Source organism: Electrophorus electricus, chromosome 7, assembly GCF_013358815.1.
Source record: "Electrophorus electricus isolate fEleEle1 chromosome 7, fEleEle1.pri, whole genome shotgun sequence".
In the NCBI taxonomy this organism is placed as follows: Eukaryota; Metazoa; Chordata; class Actinopteri; order Gymnotiformes; family Gymnotidae; genus Electrophorus; species Electrophorus electricus.
In genome coordinates this window covers 21,382,403-21,406,784 of record NC_049541.1, presented here as the reverse complement: position 1 = coordinate 21,406,784, position 24,382 = coordinate 21,382,403, and the positions used below count along the sequence as shown (strand labels likewise).

Below are 24,382 nucleotides of genomic sequence, written 5' to 3'. Positions count from 1 at the left end.
TCATGTGTGCATGACTTCTGAACACATCTTTCTAATAGTAAATACCTATTATAGCCAACAGGGCAAATACTTGCTTAAGGTGTGCTGATTGTGAACAAAATAGGCCATTGTTAGATAGGTGAGCGCTGTTAAGAAAAATTTTATTTGTCTGTTATAATGTGTAATAACATACATTGTATATCAAAGTGTATCAGAATGTTTCAGCTTCAGGACTTGCAAGACAATGAACACTCAGTGTGTCAACACACTTTACAAACAAGCAGCTTAGAGGTGCTATGTTCAACCAAGTTCTGCGGTATTCTTAAGAATACCAAGGGCACATTAGCCAGTTAATTTTTTAAAATGCTTTGTCATTACTATAACTGACAATGGTAATTTTAGTAATGCAGTACTGCTTTTTTAAAGCTAAACATTATTTCAACAGAGCTAGAGCTGGAATGCTGAAGTGAGAAGAGAAACAGAGAAGAGTCATGTCATTATTAACCCCAATATCTTATAGTATATCTTGTAATGTAATATATCTTATAGTATATTTTATAGTATAATATACTATAAGTGCTGGTAATTTTATTGATAGTACTGTCTTTTAAGATACCACAACAGGAACAATTTAGCTGGAATTTCTATTTCCCAGGCAGTGACTGAGCAAGTTCCTTTACAGAGCTCTGATTAAGAGGTGAAACATACAGAATGAAAACAAATTTGCATGAAATAAAATATTTTACTACAGACATTAACAATAATGTATAGTACTGGTTAACTGCAAATCTGTTTTTACACAATATCTGAGACAAACCTTTATCTTCTAAAGATACAGCAAATGATATACTCACAAAACAAAACATTTTTAATTGCTAGAATATGCTTTATTTTACATAGTAAAACTCAAAATAGATGCATGTACTGCAATTAGTTGCCATGGCTACCGTAGCCTTGACAGCTTTTAATAAAATACAATAACTTGAAGAAATGAGTACAACCAAGTCCTGTCAATCAAATCAAATGTTGTGGCATTTAGTGTTGTAAAAACAAAACACTGTTTTAGTGGCTAAAAACAGTTTTATAATGTCAGTCACAAATAACCATGAGTAATGGTGGCATAGTTTTTCTGAAAGGTTAATTCGTTTTATAAAACCATGCTTTCTTTTTAGCAATAAGCTGTTTCAGCATGAAGTTGTTCTAACTATTATCTTTTATAAATAAATACATCTGAAACTTTCACACCTGCACATTAGTGCTAGCTCTAAATGCTAATTCAATAATCACTGAGAACCAAGCTTTGATATCCAAAGCCACAAAAACACATTTGCATACAAAAGAAGCATCAGTTTCCTGTTAAGACACTGTATGCACTTAGCAGACAGTGTGCCTTTAGTATTGTCAGTGCTTGAATGTTCTAGTTACAGTCAAAAATATCAATGTTCTACAATCAGCACAAATCCTGCAAATGAATTCTAAAATTTTAGTTTGAATCAGGTTTGTTCACAGAACTCTAAGATTTATTTGAATTTATTTCAAATGAATTTTATTCTGAATTTATTTCTTTCAAATTGATTTTATTTGAAACAACTAGTCTCTCTGAGACTTTAAATTAGTTCATATATAGTAAAACAATCTATTTCCAAAAAATCCCAAAAGTATTCAAAACACAAGAGCTAAAATAACATGCAAACCATCTAGACATCTGTTTATCTAGTAAAGCAGCCATCAAAAAAAAATCTCACCAAACATTTGTTAACTGTTTTAAAACAGTCAGTTTCAGTAGCAGTGACAGGAATGAGAATGTGTTGTGGGAGTGTGTGGCTTGACATCTAAAGATGCATTGAAGGTTAGCACTCTAAAGAGACTGTGGTCTGGTGTTTTATGCTCTCTATAAAATTAATACCATAATACCAAAGGGAAATCTGTGGCCAGTGGTGAAGTAGAGTTCAATTCTGAGGTGAAAAAAAAAAAAAAAGGGATTTACCACCAATTTGATATCAAACGCTCTGTGCTGGCTAAATCCATTACTCACACAATCTACATATAACACCCATGTGTTAAAGGCTTTAACACTAATTGTCTGCTGGTTCTTCAAAATCGAGGACAAAAAGTAACAGAATGAAGAGCACAGTAAACAAATATCAGAACATAAGGAGATGAAATTAGAACAAGAGATGGAAATTAAAGAGACAGACAGACAGACAAACATTGGAGGAACTGATGAGGGATGTAATGGGAGATAGAAAATGTAGTAGGACATCAGGCCTAAGGGGCATTTTATTGGACTCAGTACTCATCCTGGTCCTGCAGCTGCTCATCAACCTCATCATCTTCTGGGGGAGCAAAACCATCCTAAAAACATTGAAATAAATAAATAATGATACCAGTAATCGCATATCCTTGGTGTCTAAATTCTGTGACGCTGGGATAGGTACATGCCTTTAAAGGGACACTGCGGTGCCTGAGTATTTGGAGCTTGTGTTACTGAGTTTTTGGATTGTGTGATACTGAGTATTTGGAGTGTACAATACTGAGTATTTGGAGCGTGCATTATTGTGTATTTGGAGCTTGTGTTACTGGGTATTTGGAGCGTGTGATACTGCGTATTTGGAGCGTGCGATAATGAGCATTTGGATCATACGTTATTGAGTATTTGGAGCGTGTGTTATTGAGTATTTGGAGCGTACAATACTGAGTATTTGGAGCGTGCATTATTGTGTATTTGGAGCTTGTGTTACTGGGTATTTGGAGCGTGTGATACTGCGTATTTGGAGCGTGCGATAATGAGCATTTGGATCATACGTTATTGAGTATTTGGAGCGTGTGTTATTGAGTATTTGGAGCGTGTGTTATTGAGTATTTGAAGCTCATTATTGAGTACTTGGAGCACGTGTTATTGAGTATTTGAAGCTCGTGTTATTGAGTATTTGAAGCTCGTTATTGACTACTTGGAGCATGTGTTATTGTGCATTTGGAGCGTGCGTTATTGTGTATTTGGAGCGCGTATTATTGTGTATTTGGAGCATGTGTTATTGAGGGCTGAATATACCTCAGTGGCATAGAGGATGTCAACAATCTTGGTAAGAACAGGGTTGTTCTCGCTCTCGTGTTCCTGGCAGATAAGCTCAATGTCACGGAGTTTACTGAAGTAAAAATCCCTCTCCTTCTCCAGACCATCCACTGTCAGCTTCAGGTCCATTAACTACACACATAGTAACACAACCAGTAAAACCACAAATTACACCTGAGAAACAAAATCAATCTTCAGTATACACGGTGTACACTATTTCCTAGTTTTCTGCACAACATTTTTTGATCATCACTAAGACTATGCTGTAGATACAAACATTTATATACAGACAGAAATACTAAGCACTTTAAAATCACTTGTATCCCTTTAACTTAAGAGACTGTATTGGTGGACTTTGTACACCTGTTGGTTGAGTTCCATGATCTCTGCATCACTGCCTCCATTTCGAAATACAGGGGTGTTCCGTCTTATACCAGATGAAGGGGTGGTGCTAGGCGCACGCTGGGGGGCTGGCATGGTTTTGGGTGCTGTTGGTGAAGTCCTCTGAGGTCCTGTACCAAACCAGACCAATTATTCTATGATCATACAGAGGTGAAAGACTCACTAAACAGATATCTAAAAATTATTTTAATTAACAACTTTAACAACATTTGTATTTTATTTTGGACTTCCTAACTGTTTTGTGTTCTTTCACAAGTAGTTATTGAGTCTTCATGTTTGTTTATGCAGACATAAATACTTTGTTTATTCAGACAAAGTCTGCAGAAACAAGTAGATGCCAAACAGAAGATCAAAGGTTAACTGTAAGAACGCACAGTCCCAGCTCTGATATTTAGTCTATGCAACTGACATCTGTCCAGTTAAAACTACAGTTCAGCCAAGGCCAAAAATCTAAAAGATGTTGAATACACAGCACAAAGAACACTTTTTTCTGATCTCACATGGAGTTCTGACCCAGACATTACTTGACAAGTGCAAGAAAGTCAAACGGGATCAAACATAATCAGATAAGTTTTGGACTAGGGTTGTTCCAGGGTTGAGGAGCACAGGTTCACCTGGGGTGGGCGTGGCCGAGACTTCCTGCCCTTGCCGTGCTTCCTGAGGGTTGTACTCTTTGCCATCATAGTTTGCGTCAAAAAATTTCTTAAACCACTGAACAAACTCAAAGTTATCCTGGAACTTTCCCTTCACCAGTTTTTCAACTGGGATGATCTGCAAAAGAACAAAACAACAACAATAACAAGTTACACATGGTGATCATGTCAGGAATGTAAGATATTACATGAATTCACTACAAAGTAATTTAGTAGATACAATATTATTATTATTTTCAATAAGCAATTTTAAATAAAATACATTTTAAATGTTATTAGTAGTCATAATTAGGCTTATTAGTCATGGATCTCACCTTGTCTACGTTCATTCTCTTGAAGGCTGCTTGTAGCACTTTGAAATTATGGATGTACTCGTGCTCCAGTTTAGCTTGGAACTTGGCTTTCTTCAGAAGAACACACCCAGGGAACAACATGTCCATGAACTGGCAGTACGCTGCACCTGCAAACACCACAAACCATCTCCATTTCTAAAATAGGGAATAGGAAGCTTCTCCCCACAGAAAACAACTGGAAACCCAGAGGAATCATTTAAAGGTGAAGTTGGGGCTTGTGGAACTCAGACACCAAAGCTTCACAAACAGTAGCCGCTATAGAAACAGGTGAACACGTAGGTGATCACGCTGATGACTCATGGTCTCCCTCTAGTGGTTGCTATTTACAATTCTTTTGCAAAATGGTCATTTTAAAGTCATTACCCATGGGTGGGAACAGCACTGAAAGCATCTGATTGTTCTGTACGTTTCCCCCTCACATATACACATTACGCACAATACTTCATTATTTCTGTATCATCAGAGCTTAGAACAACATGTAGTTCTACTCTGTAAAACTGTGATTTCCATAATTATTCACTGGAATGAAAGTTTATTAGTTTCATTATTTTGATCAGTGTAGAACTACAATAAACAGGGTTACTGCATCCATGTATGGGATGCGGTTTGCAGGTGGGGGGTTTCGAATTTTGCACAACAATATATTTTACTGTGCCACGTCTACCCCATGAATCTTGACTTGCAAATATTACTGTTGGCACTAATAGATGCTTCAAGTATAAAATACTTCCAAATTGCAGAGGTTTGTTATAATCCAGAATGAATAGTGCTGCTTTTCCTCAGCTGATGTTTAAATTGAGCATTTTTAAAATTCAAAGTTCAAAAATGTATTCAATTCATATTTAACCACATTATTCAAATAGAATTTAACTATGTGAAATTGATGATAATATAAACATATGAAATATTTTCTTGCTCAGGAAGCTGAAAAAGGTCCTGCAAGTGTTTTTGATGGTTTTCATATTTTGGAATAACGTGCTTCCAGTGCAGAGCAACTGCAGCTGCAGGACTATATGGACTATGTACTGGACATGTCTGGCTCATATCTGATTTGTTTAATAAGGTTGGTGCCAATACGATCCAGAGAATTCAATGCAATTATAATTTTAGTTCAATATTTACAAATGTAAAATATTTAAGAAGAAAAAAAACGAACCAGTTTTCTTAAAAATTAAATATGATGTTAGCATAATAGGCTATTTCAATCAGGAACTGTTAACGATAGTTTTTATTTGATAGCAAGGGCTCAATGTCTGTTATTTATAAGCTTCATATAATGGTGTTTCAATAATACGCAGTTGGTCAGTTTTTCTGATGATACCCACTATAAAAACCTATACTGCGACACAATTAATCACAATAATAATACATTCCCCACCACTACTTAGGAAACTTTTTTTTTTCTGTGCTTTGCAGTAAAAGTACAGTGCAGAGCTAACCTACCTGAGCATAGCTGCTCTATCTTGGTGTAGGTCAGCTGCAGAGAATCGTTGACCCAAGCAAGCATGTCATGCCTGCTCAGGTTCTCAATGGTCATGGACGTGGAGTACACATTCACCGCCATCGCCCAGCTAGACAGAAGAGGATATGGTTCTGAATGAAAGACACTAGTTGCCAACATGTTTTGTCAATGTTATGTTTTTTACATTTTAAAACGTAGGCTGAATGCTGAATGTCTGCTGAATGCTGAAATGAAAATGTAAATGAATTAGTTGTTATAGCTTTAAGTCATGACATTTTTGCTTTTGAATGCAAAAAGGAAAACAGAAAAAAGGAAGGTTGAGGAAAAGAAACTCTCCTTCACAGCAGAGAAGGCAGAGCAAAATAAACCAAAACAAAAAGACATGCTGAGTACTGGCAACATGTAATTCTGTCTCAGAATCAAAGAACTGCAAATCTATGCATTCAGCATCTTATTTGGAGCATAGCTGTCATATTTTGCAATATTTCTGTGTAGAACAGTATTTGATATTCTGTAATTTCAAAAAACAGATAACATCTTGAAGCAAGTTAATGCACACTGATAATACATTCCAGGACTTTCCCAGATGTTTGTGAATGATACAGAAACTGTGGTGGTGAAGAAGAAGTGTATTAGAAGATTCTGTTACCCCCTGGGGGTATTTAATTATCAATTAAATAATTTAGCCTAGTTTCACTCAGTAAATAAATTTACCAAAGGCTAGTTAATAAAAAATAATTATAAGCATCTTTATAAGTGTTTCAAAGATATGATAATGCCTACTGTGAATATAGTTTATTTTCCCCAAATGTAATGATTTGCAAAATAATAAAACAGAAATAAATTTGCTGAAATAGTAACTGTAACTTCGAATTGTAGCCTCCAACTGGAAAATCTTTTCTGAACTTTACCGTTTAGTGCGGGTATGCTATTTCTGCAAGTAAAGACTCGGCCACGCCCTTACAGCGGGGGTTGTGGTGTCACTACAGAGCTACAGTCTCTGCGTCTCGCAAAGAAAAAGACGACACTGCGGTGAAAGCCTTTATAAGCGTAAAATGTGTTTAGCAGCTATCATTAACCCAAACCTCGTTAAAAATACACCTTTAAATGTACTGCGTGGATGTAAACATAGTGTTTCCTCCGGCTCCTCCATGAAAATAGCGGAACGTGTACAGCCCTCTTTAATGACTTTTCCAGCATCAGAAGATTGAACTGCGATAGATCCGCAGACTACATATGGTTAGATCACAAAATCTACAATCTATTGACCTATTATTACTCACATATATTCACTCTAGAACTAAAGACTAAAGCCTGGTGGCGCCATTGTCATGGTCACCGTTAAAGTAACAACTTCAAATTCAACAGGCCTGAACCACTGTCGTATTTGAAACAGAACAGGACTAACAGTATGTTAAAGACCAGTATATGCCCTGCACCAGCCTGCAGATACACATGATGAGTTGCTTGGGGAAATATCCCATTAGCTAAGAGATGTAGCTTTTGCTTCAGTCGAGAACCTGAAATTGTTGGCAATGGTGGATTACTGTGAAATGGATAGATAGGGAACTGATAAACACAAGCAGTCTTCTCATGACAAAACAGCCCAAATGAACAAACTACATGAAAAACATGAACATTCCCATGACAATACTAAAGCAGCTGGGAGATTTAATATCAACTTCTTAAACTCCACTACGTTAGGATTTTCGTGGCATTTTCCTGATAGATGCCACGTTACTGGCTGAAGACACGAACACTTTCTAGCAATGCGCCCTGACTCATGGCGACAGACATCCATACATTCTACAAGTGTCATCGCAGGGACCCAGTCTGAAAACATTTCCATTGTTGACAGACGCTCTTATATTTATTTCTCAGTATGACTGCATGGTGTTGAAACTAGTTAGTGGGTCTACGTTAGAAATCTCCAAATGCAGTGCTGCCAAAAGCACACTATCACGTTAGAGGTAAAATTATACTAACTCCACATTGAGCTACTAAGGCCAGTAATAAGATGTTAGTTAGATAGCCAACACTGAGTTGAGGAACACAACCTTAATAGTCAGGATGGTGGCTCAATTTCACTAAGTTTTGATAAAAAAAATAACGGTACACAAGCGTATTAGCTAACAAATAATGGCTGATATTAAATACAGTAACGTTAATTGAAGGATAGCGTGGTTGTGAACTAGTCGAATCATTATGGAGATCCCCGTTATTATTATTATTATTATTATTATTATTATTATTATTATTATTAATACTAATACGGAACTCAGTGACTGTCAAGTCTCTAACGTTAGCAAACCGATAGCCAAGCTAACTAGATAGCTAACGTTAGCACCGTCAAACATTTAATTAGCTAACGCTAACTTGTTGGCTTTTGAAGTGTTGCAGTCATCCTTTATAACACATTTCGGTTAATAAAAGTAATAACAAGAGGTTGAGCAATAACATTTTACTCACAATCCTCAAAAGAGGTGCTAGTTATTTTTGCGCGTTGTCCGTCACCCCCCTCTGCTGTTGCTAGGTTAGCTCGTGACAACACAACACACGCGCTTTGGTTCGTCCAATCAGAAACAGCGACGCTGGCATCAAAGTCCCGTTAACCAGTGAACTTCGAGTTTACTGACGCGACACAACGAAAGGGTAATTTCCTGGTTCGCCACTGGGGCAGTGTGTTGAAGATTGTAGTTGCCAAATATGTTACAACTAAAACAAAATACGTATAGGAGTGACATGTTTTTGTACGCTTTGAAATGCAGTCGTGGCAAATATTGCTTTTCTTAAATGAAATGGATGTTTCGTGTTATTTTGGAATACAAGCCAAACCTACGAATGAAATCCAGATTGCTGTTGTATTCCCCTTTTCATTAAGGTATTAATGTTGTATTGCCCTTTTCATTTGGTGCCCCGGTCACCATATTTCCCTTGATCACGTCAGTTCAGCCGGACTGTCAGTCTTTGACAGTTCATGCTTTAGGCTACCCGTATATATTTATATAGGGAGACTAGCCATCAAGTCCTAAAATCCCACGTGCTCCTGTTATTCACGATCGTGCAGTGCTGACTGAAGTAACCCAGCATTTGTGCTCCTAAACATACACAACACATCACAACTGTTTCAGCAACTGAAGTGGGTCGTCTATGATTTGATGAAATTGTTTAAACACAATAATAATAACTTATGTCTTTGTATCTTTGAAACAATTCCTTGGATTAAAATACAAACCCTCGTTGCATAAACAACACATGCAAAAAATAACAGGATTGACAAGTCAAAAGAATTTTCAGATGAACTAATCTAATGTGTTATTCATACCCTAGTGTGGTCACTCTGGAATGGTTCACTTATAAGTGAGTGTAGGGGCAAGCTATGGGGCTATAATGCAGCTATAATGAAGTGGGTGATGAGTGTATACATCTCAGGCTATATATGTGTGTGTGTGCCAGCTATGATAGCATATGATATATATAGAGAGAGAGAGTCCAGCAGGTTAGAAGGTTGGGAATTTCAATTGAAGAGCTGCAGTTTCATACCAATTACCAATTACCAATTACAGTTTCATACCAATCTCCTCAGGTTTCATAATAAATCATTTTGTTTTCAAAATGACTGGCCATGCTGTTCAGCTCTGCTTAGGAGATGGAGGAACATATTTTTAATTACAAATTGGGTTGTTTTGTTTGCCACACAGTAGCAGACTGTAGTGGTGAAGAGTTAATGACAAATAATAAAACTAATTAAAAAACCCATTGACTTCATACTTAAGTATTTATGTCCATGAACGACTAGTTTACATAATTTAAAAAAACACTATATACATGTTATAAGTTAATAGAATACTTATTTAGAAATGGGAAAATACGGCTTTATCTGCAGTCTAGCTTGAGCAGAAATTGTTTTGAAAGATAATCGCAGCTGTGCTGTCTGTTCACTACTTTCTTCACTAGGTGGCAGTGTAGCATTTCATTTAGAGAAACGTTGACCTGCACCGCTCACTAAGCTATATACTAATGTAATGTAAAACGTTTTAGATTTCTTCCAGATACAGAAATTTGTAAGAATTTACATTACACCATTAACATTAATTTAAGAGTAAAATAAGTTTACAGTAATTAAAATGATTAGAAATCCAACCTAAGCTCCCTGATCCATGGCATTCTGCTAATAAAATGAACACAATACAATGTTAATTCATATTAATGTATGTTACATGTTGAAGCAGCTATGATGTTTACACACAGAATTATTGACTGACTGGGTGGACCAGCTTCCTTGGAGTTAGTTAATCAGTTAAACTGGACTGTGCTGAAATTTTTGGTTGCTAATTACAGAGCCCAGGAGCCATTTCCCCCCAGAGTAACTATATGATACCAGGACAATTTAGCCAAAGTGTTCTTTAAAAACATCTTATATTAAACTTATGCAGACTGGTTTAATTGGACTCTCGTCAATCTGGCACGCCCTTAGTGGTTCTTATTGCTCGAGAGAACTTATCCAGCAGCTACTCTCACGGATTTTGGGCAGTTCTGTTTTCTTACTGAATGCTGTACATTGCAGTAGAGAAGATCCTACAAGCAGGTGTTCTTCTCTGCATACTGTGACATGTTATTGCTGGTGGCTAAAAACATAGAGTGATTGTCCTCATGTTCATGTTCTGGGGTTATTTCATACACCCTCAGTACAACTGCGGATAGAGCTTTAGATACAGAGTTAGAACTGGGTACAAATACAAGTAATCGAGAATTTACACTGAAAGTGTCCTCAAGCAATGAAACTACCAGATGTTGTTCGTTCTCAGTTATTAGATGCCAGTGACCCTTTAAAGGACCAATATTATGGCCTTATCTCCCCCAAGCAGTGTGCACTACAGGGTGACTCGTGATTTTCTCACTTAGCCATGGGTAAGCTTCTTAAATAAGCCACTTAAACGTGACACCAGATGTCCTGTGTCAGGACCCTGTACCTGAGTCCCATCATCGAGTCATTCCAGACGCTCTGCATGGTCCGTCAGTATCATTTCCCAGGGATATAGTACAGCATGAACCACCACTCTGGCAGGCCGTCAACAGGTGCTGGGGCTTTTCTGCACATGAAACCAGCTCGCTTGTGGCTTGTCCGAATACATTAATTATATATCGTTCTGGACATGTAGGCTATTTAAAACGTGCTGTGTGTTTATTCACCTGCATCCACAAAGTTGTTACAGTTAAAATCAGCTAAAAACTATATATAAAACTTATATATATATATATATATATATATATATGTGTGTGTGTGTGTGTGTGTGTGTGTGTGTGTGTGTGTGTGTGTACCAGACTGCTGAAACAGGTAATACTTGTATGGTTTTCAAGTTCACATATCAACCGAAGGACCAACCTTGGGTTCCTTCTGCAATTATAAAATAGAAAACTTGTAATTTCTGCTGGAGTTGAAGTAGAGGAGCACTTTTTTTAATAAAAGTTAGACTTCAGAAATACAATTTAGGAATGCAAACATAACTTAAGAATATGGTTGTATGAGTTGTGCATTAATAGAATTTCTCACTTTTCCATACAAGAGAGTTTGGGAACAAAGGTATAAATTGCCTCTGCCTGGGAAGGTTTTAGAGTACAATAAAATGTAACAAATGCAACAAGAAAAAGCTGGACCAACTCCTAAGAACCGCTCTTCCTAAGATACATTCTTCCTAAGATACATTCCTCCTTTGTATGTTCATACATTGGTACATTGGTAGCTAATGTGATAGGGCCAGACCTGTGACCAACACTGGGAGAAAATATGTAAAACGTCTTTTACTTTGTGAAAAGAGAATAATTTCATAGGAGCCTTTCTAAACGTTTTCTTTTAGCTCTTCACAGGTTCTGCTGACGACAACCGGCTATTGTTATCATTGCCTTTGCTAAGTGCTTATGTTACCAAAACACATTATTATACATCAGTGATGGGGTAAAACAAGTGTAGTACAAGCATTTAGAAATTCAGTCATGTTTCCATTGTAAATCATAATACTTACACTCAAAGGTTTGTCTGCTGGAGTGCTAAAAGGTGTTTTAAGTCCACTTGTGATCAGTCCATCACATTTAAGATCAATTCTGTTTTGCCCTGTATCACAGGATCCACAGACTATGTGAGATTGTTATTTTAGGCTTGGGATCGCGTCAAATCCCAGTGGCTGCACATTGCAAATTTGCTAATCTGACATTGATCTACTGCAAAATAAGATCTCATCTTAGTATTAGTTTTTAAGACACAGTTATGTGTCAGAACTGGCAAAGAGGGGATGCTACTTGTGGTGATCTAGTAGATGTTCCAGTAAAATAATTATAATGAATGTAGTTAAAGTATTCATAATTGTGACTTGATATGGTAGTCAAATTACTGACTATGAAGTTAATGTATAGAACCTCAGCTTTAATTCAAGGGTGTTTACAGCTGTACTGGAACCATACTGGGACCATAGTCCTTTCATACAACCTGCACCTGTGGTCAGTGACAGTAACACAAGCAATACCAAGGCTGACAAATGACAGTCATCATAGGCCCAGATAAAACAACAGGGCTATTAAAATCAACCGTCCAGTCCACTGGAGGAAGCCGGAAGGCACTTCAAATGCCTCTATAGTTCTGTGACAAAGTCACAGACGAACAGAAGATCAGCGTGACCCAAGATTAACGGAATGAGAACGTCGTGGAGGAAAAGGACCCTGTCTTTGACTCAGAGTAAATGATCTCCTTTAGGAGAACCTGTTGGTGAGGGCACATTACCTTAAAATGAGACAATGGGCTGAAACATTTAAGACAACTAGGATGGGTTTCAGGGGCAGGAATTGTTGACTGGCCAAGTGAGACTTCCAAGCAAAATTGTAATATAATTTTAATATTATGTTAATTGTATCCTCTGGAAAATGCATATGTATTATATATGCAAATGTAATTGAATTAAAGCCAACCTTCTGCACTTTAATAATAACCCTATTCAGTTGATTTCTGTGTCTGAATTAATCTCTTTTTGGCCAAAAAAGGGTTGAGAGCAAGAATCCGTTCGTGTCCACACGTTTACAGAAATCCCATCCTAGTAAGAGTCAGGAGTAGGACGGAGACAGGAGTCTGGATGCGGCTGCCGTGTCGGTTTCCCAGATTGGCCAAATGTCTCCTTCTGTGCCCGACATTCCTTTAGCTTGACACCCCCTTGCAGCACACATGCCAGTTCACGCCACAAACTCCTGAAAAACAATTTGACAAAGCGTGATCAGCGTTGTGGTGTTTTCTTCCTGGGCTCAAGCAGGGTCTCTGAGGAAGACACCAACGAGTGATTTTCTCTACAAGTGTCATGGAGCTTTGAGATCATCTACCTGGTCTTTAACAACCACAGATCTTTTCTCCCATTAGCTCTGGTGATTCAACTGCACTTAATATATGTTGTGAAAATCCTTTGAATGTTGTTGTTGTTCTAAACAGAGGTCATACTCATCAGCATTGGGAGCTATTTTTATACCTCACGTTATATCCCATAGTGGACCTCATGTGCAAAGGCAACAACAGACGGTTTGAGCAGGAATGTGTCGTGTAAGAATAGATAAGAAGAAACTCATCCAGGTAGCACGGATTTCCTAACTGTTCTGAGAGCAGCCCAGAGACCCTCATGGGCCAGACTGAATTTTCAGGCATTTATATTTGACACTGTTTCAAAATGGAACAGGCATTAGATTACAGAGAACTCATTCCACAATATAGAATTTATTTTAGGTCACAGTTACACAGTCAGTCCTTCTAACCAAAAAAAATCATGGACTGCAGGGTTATTTTATATGGATCAAAATTCTCCCACAATGATAAGTCTTAAGATACTTCTGAGATCTTGATCTTAGTCTATGGTGACGCTGAGATCTTGGTCTTAGTCTATGGTGAAGCTGAGATCTTGTTCTTAGTGTATGGTGACTCTAAGATCTTGATCTTAGTCTAAGGTGATGCTGAGATCTTGGTCTTAGTCTATGGTAACGCTGAGATCTTGGTCTTAGTCTACGGTGATGCTGAGATCTTGGTCTTAGTCTACGGTGACGCTGAGATCTTGGTTTTAGTCTATGGTAACGCTGAGATCTTGGTCTTAGTCTACGGTGACTCTGAGATCTTGGTCTTAGTCTATGGTGACTCTGAGATCTTGGTCTTAGTCTATGGTGAAGCTGAGATCTTGTTCTTAGTGTATGGTGACTCTAAGATCTTGATCTTAGTCTAAGGTGAGGCTGAGATCTTGGTCTTAGTCTATGGTAACGCTGAGATCTTGGTCTTAGTCTACGGTGATGCTGAGATCTTGGTCTTAGTCTACGGTGACTCTGAGATCTTGGTCTTAGTCTATGGTGACTCTGAGATCTTGGTCTTAGTCTACGGTGACTCTGAGATCTTGGTCTTAGTCTATGGTGACTCTGAGATCTGTGTTCACTGTGATGTTGATGGATGCAGCTGCACAGCAGCTAAACCTACAAAATTACACATGCATATTTGTTAAAGCATGTGAGAGCTGAATTAAGCAAGGCATGTCTGACTGTGCAAGGAATACGCATTTAAAATATATCATGCTTTTGGTTTTGTCTTTAGCAAAATGAATGCAAAATCATTTCATTATAAGGTCAGTGGTGTGTGAAGTGGAACATTCCGATATGGCAGAATGGGAAAACAATCCCCCAGTATCAGTTCCAGGTGATATTTCCAGTATACTGCTCAGTCCTACTGGAGAGCTTATTAAAGGATAAAGTAACAGGTCTGAAATCATATTCTCTGAGAATTGCTTTGAAGGGGAGTTTGCCAACACACAGGCATCACAGTTTGCTAAAAAAAACCACTGGATAAACACAGATCCACACATACAGTATGATATTTAATCATTTATGTATGTATAGAAAAATAAACATATAGTATTTAACATAAATAAGCATGATGAACTACATATGCCATCACACACACACACACACACAAAACCACACAACCACACACACACACAAGCACATATGCCATCCACACATACCCTCTACAGAACCCCGTCATTTCTGCAGTAATCTGAGAATTCTTTGCAAAAAAGGCCTCTAACAGCAACATCTGGAGCTATACACACAACCCTCCTGCCACACACACACAAACTTTAACAGGAAAACTTGTGTCTGGATTTTTGCAAGGTTCTCTGATTTCAGCTTTTTTCTCTACTAATGCAACTTTAGAGCTATGAGAAGCACTGTTTAACTGTTTGGCGCCATCATGCAAGACAACCCTGAGCACACACACTATGAAGCCCTACTTTGTGTGTCTGTGTGTGTGTGTGAGACAGAGAGAGATTGTGAGAGACACAGAGAGATTAAATCCATGCTAACTTTATTGCGTAAACAATTATTCTCGAATTCTTTATTCATGAGCCTCTACATGTGTCCCTAGAGCTGTGACTGTGTCCCTAGAGCTGTGATTGTAGACAGCAGAAAGGCAGTGGAGAGTCAGTTCCTTCTTTCTGCTTCACAGTGGCAGGCTCGCCACTGTACCACCGCAGCCTAGCTATTATTAAACCAGCCGTTGACTTGTATCTGATTTTCTTCCACAGTAGACCTGTTATTGATGCATACACACTAGGCTACTTTGAGATTGACACCAACGTTGGTCTTCATGCATGTAGATGTAAAAACCATCATGACTGGATTTGAAGAGTATGTGAAGAGCAGGTAGCAGGTTCTTACCGGTGCTTCACTTGTTCTCGTCTCGGATGCACAGACATCTCCTCTTCAGCGCCGGCTCTGCATCCAAGTGCACGCCGCCCTGCTCAACAGTCTGAGGTTGCGTATGGGAGCTCTTGTCCCACGTGTGCGTAATTAACTGAGAAAGGGTGTGTGCCGCTGTTTTGTGTGTGAAGGCGTGAGCATTTTTCTCTCGTAGTTTCGGAGGAATGGAACGAGCGTACGTGTGTTCTTCATCAGCTGTGAGACCGTCCCCTTCTACCGCTCTGCCCCGGCTCTCCTCTGATTGGTCAGTTTGGCAGTCTGTTTGCTCTCCTGGACAGGGACATTTTAAGACAAGGTCCCGCCCTGCTGAAAGGTTCTCTTTTACATCTTCTGAGTCCTGGGGCAGGGCTGGAATTTGACTGGCGTGTGTTCTATGTTCAGGGGACGGATCAAGTCTGTCTGATGACATGGAAGAGGCCTGAGTAGGAGACAGCGAACGGGAGCGAGCCGAGCTCGGCGCGGCAGCTGTGTGGTTCAACAAGATGGAGGCTGTAGGGGTGACCACAGATGCAGTGTTGCCGCCACAGTGGTTGAGCGCTTTCCGTAGGACCAGGGAAGAATGCGTGCTCTGCACAGGAGTTAGTGTGTGTGTCGGCGACGACGTGTGTGTGAGAGGTGAGCAGAGGGCATCCTCTGAGGGGGCTGGAAAGGTGTCTGTGTTACGCATTGCTGACCGGTGTGCAGATGCGTCATCGTCTAGCGTCGCACGGCTCCGGCTAGTGGCTTCTTCTTGCTCTCTGTGCCCAGCGAAGTCCAGCCTGACCTCGGCTTCGCTTTCCTGCTTCACGGGGAGTCTTCGGAGGACCCTCTGGATGACCTGTCGCTCCGTGCTTTCGTCTCTCTGCCCCGCTGCCCGAGCTGTGGGTGCCAGAGAGTCGTTGTGGAGCTCAGGATAAGCGGATGACCTCTGGGATGTTTGGGGGGAGAACGGAGGTGACCAGGGTTCAGGAGGGGAAGGAGGTCTTTCAGTCTTGACTCTACGCCCGGCCAGGCTGTGGTCAGCGATCTCAGCCTCCGACTTCTCTCTGCCTACGTCTGCAGTGATGACAGAAGAAGCATACGCGTCCCTCTCCTCTTTCTCCCCGTGGTTCCGGATGACCCTTGTGTGACCCATAACGCCTGAGTTCATGGGTATAGGTACGGGTATGGGCACAGGTACAGGTAGAGGAACAATAATCGGGTATGGCACCAGGAGGGTGGTCTGGGGACAGGGTAGACCCAGAGATGGTACGAGTGGTGGTATTGGGTGAGGATAAGCAGGGGGGCAGGGCAGGACAGACCCTGGATACGGCTGTAAGATGTGAGGTGGGTGAAGTGGGCGAGAAGAGGGCGTGTGGACATGCGGAGACGTGTGCGCAGGTCTCTGTGCCGGGCTGGTGCCCAGCTCGCAGGGCAGGGGCTGAGCAGGGTTATGAACGGCCTGCGCGTGAAAGTGTGTCCGGGAGAAGTTCTGGACCAGCCGCGGTTGCTCCGGGGCAGGGGGAGGTGGGGCAGCAGGAGGCCCCGGAGGCCCCGCGGCCTGGAGCTGAGGAGGACCCGAGCTCTCCCGTTCCCTCGGCTGCTGAGCTGATACGGACGTCCTCCCCGAGGACGAGGCGGAGGAAGAGAAGGCAGGCACCGTGGACGGCACGCTCGCAGAGGCTTTAGGGGACAGAGCTTTACCCGGGCTGTCCCATGACTCTGGCGTGAGTAGAGCGTGCCCATCCCTAGCTGCCAGTGCCGGGCCGCTGTCCTGCTCCGTCGGCCTGGGACTGGACCCGGTGCCGGTGGCAGTGAGCGCAGCACGCGCCTCCCGGTAGAATATGTCCATCTTGTACTGGTTAAGGCACTTGGTGCTGCAGAACTGAAGCCTCTCTTCACCTGCACCGAAGTCCAGGTACTTGGTGTGACGAACATGCTTGCACCAGTCACATACCTGGAGAGCATACAACACACACAACACCAGAACTATATACTTCTGCTTCTAAGATTCTTAATCAAAGGTGCTCTCAGCACTCCATCAGTGAACTCCATCAGTGAACTTGATGCTGGTATGTGAGAGAGGTTTATGGGCTCTTACTCGAGTGCCGCCACTCGTCTTTGGCAGGAGACGAGGGGGGCTTTCTACTGTTTGACCAGGAGGCGGAGGAGACTGGTCAGCATGGCGATCTTCTTCTCGTGCCTGATGGGGGGGAAAAACAAAAAAAACAAAACACCAGAGGAAATGGTAGAACAATAGTGTCTACTGAGTCACAACTCAACTGCTTTTAGGTTTGTCTTCAAAATAGCTGTTGCGTGGGAGTGTGACTCTGGACTGTGTTCTTACTGAAAACAGGCTGAGTGGGCATTTGTGTGTATGGTAACAACGCAGTGTGTGTACATGCGTGTGTGTGTGTGTGTGTGTGTGTGTGTGTGTGTGTGTGTGTGTGTGTGTGTGTGTGTGTGTGTGTGTGTGTGTGTGTGTGTGTGTGTGTGTGTGTGTGTGTGTGTATAGTGGTTGCTCCAGATTGCAGTAAGCCGATCTGGTGTTGGCTGTACGTGGTGCTCCCCTTGTCTTGCTGGTGTGTAGAGGTTGAAACCCGACACGGCTCCAGTAAAGTATGCACTGCAAGAGGACACCCTGCTCCCCATGCTAGCCTGAACTCCTTCCTTCCTCAAACAGGCTGGGGCTTGTCTGTGTAACTCTCTCTTCTTTCTCTTTTTCTCTTTCTTTCTCTCTTGCTCTCTGTGTCATTGTAGGCTGGCTAAACTGTTCTGTTTTAGATTTGCCTTGTTTCTAACTCTCCGTTGTTTTGCTGTGGGAGTAAACATTATGGCATAAACAGGTGAAAAGTGATATCTGCTCAAGCGCTTCATAGTCCCTGTTTGCAAGACAGTGAAAGATGTGTGCGGCTGTGTGTGTGTTTCTCCGTGTGTGTGTGAGAGAGAGAGAGAGAGGGTATTATCAGTCTTCACACCTCTCCTTTGACAGGTGAAACAGTGGTGTGCACGTCTGAGTGAACGTTGTGTTTACGACAAAATTGCAGCCTATCATGCCAAGAGAGCACACACTTGAGAATGTGGGTAAGCAACAGGGTGAACTTGTGCAATGTTCTAATTATTGACCAATTTAGCAAAAGGTCTTTTCCATCACATCCCAGCTTTTTTGTTTTTTTGTTTTTCTGTTCAGGAGGGACTGTCACTCAAAATGGGTTGAATCCTTTAATTTGGGTCCGTTTCCATAAATGTGTACATAGGAGGGTTGGTCACCGTGAATACATTATCATCCTAAGATAATAAAACATCGTGTATCACATAAACATAGTTAGATATCTGTAAATTCCTCTGTGTGGTTGTGTCACCCTCTCGCTCTTTTAACATTAGTTTACACACATATCTTCTTATGGTTGATGATGTGATTAGGTCCCACATGCCTGACACGTGCTCTTTTGTGATTTGGACATTTGCGATTCGAGGTTTCAGTCCCCTAGTCAGTAACCCCAAAAAGTTTGCTTTGATGGAAAGGATATTTCCTGCAGGGAATGTTAAGAGCTCAATTTCAAAGCTAGAAAACCCAGCTCAGTGGGGCAGTGGTAGATCAGTGGTTGAGGTACTTCACTTGTAATTGGAAGGTTGCTGGTTCAAGCCCCATGCCTACCAGGTTGCCCCTGAGTAAGGTCCTTACCTCTCAATTGCTCAAGTTGTATTCAGTCATAATTGTAAGTTGCTTTTATCCAAAAGCAAGCATCAGCTAAACATAAAAAAGGAAAAAAACCCAGACTCTGTAGTGTTCAACAGAGGCCCTGTGCCTGGTCAGAGAATTGCAACCAACCTTGTTGCGTTTGAAGTAGGCCCGGCGGCACATGGCGAAGCACTTCTCACTGCAGAAGCTCTTGAGTTCTGATCCCATGACCAGACAGTAGCGCTTCAGGCCCTCCTGCTGGCACCACACACACACTATACGGACACTCTGCGGCTCCTCCACTGAGAGGCACACACACGTAGAGCAGTGGTTTACATGTTTTGTTTTGTTTTGTTTTTTACCAGTTTGTGTGTATAGAGTGAGAGTGTGGGTGTGCGTGCAACTGTCCATACACACCTACAGATGGTTTGATGATTGGCACCACAGCACGTGTGCTGTGCATGTCCTTTGAGCGTGGTGAGGATGAGGATGATGAAGGAGACAGGGGAAAGCAAATGGACTCTCTTCCTCCATTTGATGCGGAGGATCCAGACATCCCCTTATTCTCGCCTCCGCAGGGCTTTGGGTCGGAATTCTCTGGAAAATCACCATATAAGGATTCCCATCGTATTGCTATGTATTTTGTGTTTAATCACAGACATCTAACGACTCAACTAGGTAACTTCTGGTAACTAATAACTCAACTGGCTAACTGATCTACAGTATACAGTTCTGTTAGCACTTAGCTCAGATGAATTTCAGCTGCTTGTATATCTGACCCATGCTGTGTGTATCTCCTACAGAGGTTTCTGATCACCATAGCCATTAAACTGAGGACTAGGAAGGAGCCTAGCTCCCTCTCAGCTGGGGTTAGTCAGGGTTAGCCAGGGTTACCTGGAGTTTGTTGGGGTTAGTCAGGGTTACCCAGAGTTAGCCAGGTTAGCTGGGGTTAATCAGGGTTAGCCAGGGTTAGCTGGGGTTAGCTGGGATTAATTGCGGTTACCCAGGCTTAGCTGGGGTAGCTGGGGTTAATCAGGGTTACCCAGGGTTAGCTGGGGTTCGCTGGGGTTAATCAGGGTTACCCAGGGTTAGCTGGGGTTCGCTGGGGTTAATCAGGGTTACCCAGGGTTAGCTGGGGTTCGCTGAGGTTAGCCGGCACCAGTGTCCATCTTTCCCAGACCCAGACCCATCAATCCCAGTCCTATCATAGATGAACCGCCCAAGTTCGTTTGCAAATGTACAAACCATTTCACTACCGTTGCTATTGTGGTTTGTTCTGGCTGTACCTCCATGTTAGTGATGCATGATTCAGGTGATTGTACATTCCCTGAAGGACATGTTAATATCACACAATATCTTACATGCTAACTATGCATGACACATTGGCCAAACAGTTAATACAGACTAGTTTTGATCCAAACAGAGTTGGGGTGAGGCCTGTTCCATTTCTGCTGGAAACAAGTGCATGCTCCAGTACAAACACCTACCACCAGTATACTTACCACCAGTACAAACACTTACCACCATTACAAACCCCTACCACCAGTACACTTACCACCAGTATAATCCCCTACCACCAGTACACACACCTACCACCAGTACACTAACCACCAGTACAAACCCCTACCACCAATATAAACCTCTACCACCAGTACACTTACCACCAGTAAAAACACCTACCACCATTACAAGCACTTACCACCAGTACAAACCCCTACCACCAGTACAAACACCTACCACCAGGTGTCTTCAGCCTTGATCAGCCTTTAACCTCTTTAGAAAGTGTGTACATGGAAGGTCCAGCAGTGAATAGTTTTTGGAACTATGGACTAATTCAGAGGCAGTGCTGTGAAAACAGGGTTAATGACCCTAAAATGCTAAATGGTTTGTTTATATCTGCTCTTGTAGACAGTAAAATTAAAAACTCTACTGATCAGGAATAATCAGATTTTTACCAAGTGCAGTCAACGCTGTACAGCTTTGAATGTCAGTGGGAATTTACCATCACCATGCATCATAACTGGTGTGTAAATGCAGCCGTTGGTTCTGGCGTTGAGTATTCTCCGGACCTATGAGAGTATCAGTGAAAGCTAGGAAGCGTAAACTCGTGGTAAGCTTTGAGGTACCATTTCAGACTCCTCGTCTGAGTGTGTGCATGCGAGGGCAGGTAAGGACGTTGGCGCGAGCTCTCACCTTTCAGCACAGACACATGGTGACGTCTTACTCTGCTTCTGACGTCAGATGCCTCAGAGTCCTGAAGCTCCACTTTATCATAACCGTACCAGCCCAGCAATTCATTCATTGTGCTCTCTGCAAAGTTCTGACACACACACACACACACCAGAAATTCCTAGTTTACTTTTCCCACAGTATGACGGTTTCTAATGATAAGGTGCAGTGAAAGGTTAGATCAGCACTGTCCGCTTTAGTGATAAAAGTATAAGGGTTCAGTGAACTGACTCTACAAAATACATCACTGTCTTCTGTGGCTCACACAAAATGACTCACCAAGGACAGAAAAGATCCAGCCATATGAAAGCACTGAATTACTCTTTGTTAGCAAAGGGGACATTTTATTAAAAATGGCTTACCATAAACTATGTCTAAAATCCAGAGAACTCTCTCTCCTCTGTGTGTCTGAGATTAGAGGGGTGGTAACCTGATTCAGACTGAGATGAAATCAGAGGACGACACCAAACGCCACAGCTGGGTTGTGAGTTTCCAAGAAATCCCCCTCCTCTTTGGCCCTCACCTCTCCTGCAGTCCCTCCGTCCTTCTCCCCGTCTCCGTTTCCTCTCAAGGATCCAATTCCCTCGCTCTCTTCCTCCCTCTTCACTCCCCTGCTTGCTCTTAATGCTCTCACCTCACTCCTCTCTGCTCGAGCTCCACCAAAACAAACAGACGGGAAGAACACTGATCTCCTCTCTCTCCATCTCTCTCTCCCTCTCTCTCTCTCTCTCCCTCTCCCTCCCTTTTTCTCCCTCTCCTTCTCTCTCTCTCTCTCTGTTACCCGATTCTTCAGCCCTTCTCTTATTTCACTCTTTCTCTGAAAAACAGCCAGTCGGTTGGAGAACAAGGAGATTCTCTGAGAGTGGTATTTATTACCTCCACCACTACGTCACACACAGTCAGGGTTACCCAAAAAACCTACATTTACACTTAAACCTACTCTGCTTCTTAGGTAATGGCAAGGTTGCTGGATAAAGCAAGGTGCCCTATGTGTTTGCATTCTGGTTGCTCTAATCAGTTCCTATTCCCCCTAAAACAAGCCTAACACACATATTGCTGTACTGTTTTCTCATAAGGGTAAGATGACCCTTTTCCATCTTTTCTGTAGTTCAGACAAACATCTGTTCGGTGAAAGACCGGGTCCTGTCCCAAATCACTTCAGCCAAGGTCAACAAAAACCCACCGTGACCACCATTCGAGCCCTGACCGCACTTACATCAGGAGCGTCTACAGTTTCACGTGTTTGGATTAAAATTAGTTAAGTTGTAACTCTACACCCTCCAGCTCCATGGATATCATATGCTGCGATCCAAAATCGCTCACACAAAGAGGCTTGCGCCAGTTTCCCCCCACACAGACATGGAAACGCTTCAAATCGCCCGCAAACAGAAGTTTCTCTGTAAACCTCTGTAAACACGGCGGTACTTTATGTTCAAATTCGTGCCCACAGGCTGGACACATCAGCACACACGAAGCTTAAATTCTTAAAAACAAAAGCGTCCATCTCAAACCGTTTTGTAATGACCAACAGTTTACCAGTTCGAACAATTTTCTAACCAGGGTGTATATTTGTGTTACTGATGGCAAGAATACATGAATACATGAATACATGCTTAGACGCAGCGCAACCGGTTCAGCTCCAGGCGCTCAGTCACTGCGCACATCTGGGAGCGGCGCGTGTTTGACACTGGACTGCACAGGTCAGAGAGTTTAACACTGTCCTAACAGGCGTCGGCCGCAAACGTTAACAAAAAACCTCGTGGAACTTAATCCAAAAGCAAAATATAACATCACCTTGGGTATTAAGACAAGAAACACTTCTGTCTAACATTTAAAAACATTTCTATGTCAAATCGGGTTTAGCCTACAAGTGCGCAAATCAAAGACTAATCGAAAAACGTGTTGTCATACCGCTGTCACTCCAGTGCGAGCGCGCGAGCGCGCGCGCGCACGCACACACACACAAGCAAAGCTAACACCAAAAAAATTTAGTCTGAAAATCATAGATGACATACATAAAAACACGGACACTACACAAACACAAGCACACTCGTACCTTCATCTCCTGGCTGACCTCTCTTTTGACGGGATGAGCGGGCTTCCTGCTTCGCTTGTTTTCCGGGGGCCTCCCTTTTTCCATCTTTGGCATCGTTCGTGCGGGGAACTGACAACGCCAACGTGTACCAGCCACCGGTCAAAGGAACGGGGAACGAAAAGTGGTCACTCTCGACCCCCGCGACTGTCAGTAGTTGACATAGTCAGCGTGCGGCCCCTTGTATGAACATGCGCGCTAAAACAATGCGCAGAGTGTGGAGGCAGGGGAGGGATTTGCGCTGTAACCGAACACCTGGCGCCCACTCCTCCCGAAGCTCACGAGATCCATTTCAGCCGGATTGTAAGGGCCAACTGATTTATCTGTGCAAACAAAGTACCTTGTGGCGGTCGTGATTTATCTATAAATAACAAATAAACAACTGAGCCATTTGTATTTCTGGCGTACAGGCTTTCGTTATCTTACTGCAAACACCAGCCACGACCAGCGCGCAGTTGCATTTTTAAAAAATCTTTGACCCGCTCACATTCTCTCTCTCTCTCTCTCTCTCTCTCTCTCTCTCTCTCTCACACACACACACACACACACACACACACACACACACTTTGCTTGGTGTTTCGATGAATCTGTGGTTCTGGAAGCTTGAGTACTCTTTCACGGGTAGAGTAGCTCAGATTTCAGGCCCCTCAGTAGCCCGTGGGTGACATCTGATCACAGTTGGCCTGAAATCAGTGCAGCTAGGACGGTAGAAGGCTGATAAAAGATTTGAACTA

At 42.0% G+C, this 24,382-nt stretch overlaps 2 protein-coding genes across 4 annotated transcripts; both read right to left on the bottom strand.

Moving 5' to 3' along the window:
* Nucleotides 1-123: 123 nt before the first annotated feature.
* Nucleotides 124-8,482, bottom strand: mapre3b (microtubule-associated protein, RP/EB family, member 3b). Its single transcript, XM_027007555.2, has 7 exons — nt 8,392-8,482; nt 5,904-6,031; nt 4,422-4,567; nt 4,069-4,225; nt 3,416-3,564; nt 3,032-3,184; nt 124-2,334 (listed from the first exon to the last, which is right to left on the bottom strand). The coding sequence occupies exons 2-7, from the start codon at nt 6,022-6,024 to the stop codon at nt 2,269-2,271; spliced, it is 792 nt and encodes a 263-aa protein (XP_026863356.1). The 5' UTR covers nt 6,025-6,031; nt 8,392-8,482; the 3' UTR covers nt 124-2,268.
* Nucleotides 8,483-11,355: 2,873 nt separating this feature from the next.
* Nucleotides 11,356-24,042, bottom strand: sobpb (sine oculis binding protein homolog (Drosophila) b). 3 transcript variants are annotated; one of them, XM_027007507.2, is made up of 7 exons: nt 23,613-24,042; nt 21,521-21,647; nt 19,745-19,924; nt 19,478-19,629; nt 17,747-17,848; nt 15,646-17,602; nt 11,356-13,155 (listed from the first exon to the last, which is right to left on the bottom strand). In XM_027007507.2, the coding sequence occupies exons 1-6, from the start codon at nt 23,703-23,705 to the stop codon at nt 15,653-15,655; spliced, it is 2,604 nt and encodes an 867-aa protein (XP_026863308.2). In that variant the 5' UTR covers nt 23,706-24,042; the 3' UTR covers nt 11,356-13,155; nt 15,646-15,652. The 3 variants fall into 3 exon arrangements, with proteins under 3 accessions (XP_026863308.2, XP_026863307.2, XP_026863309.2); XM_027007506.2 differs by lacking the exon at nt 11,356-13,155 and having other exon boundaries at nt 15,276-17,602; XM_027007508.2 differs by lacking the exons at nt 11,356-13,155; nt 23,613-24,042 and adding an exon at nt 21,919-22,056 and having other exon boundaries at nt 15,276-17,602.
* Nucleotides 24,043-24,382: the final 340 nt, after the last annotated feature.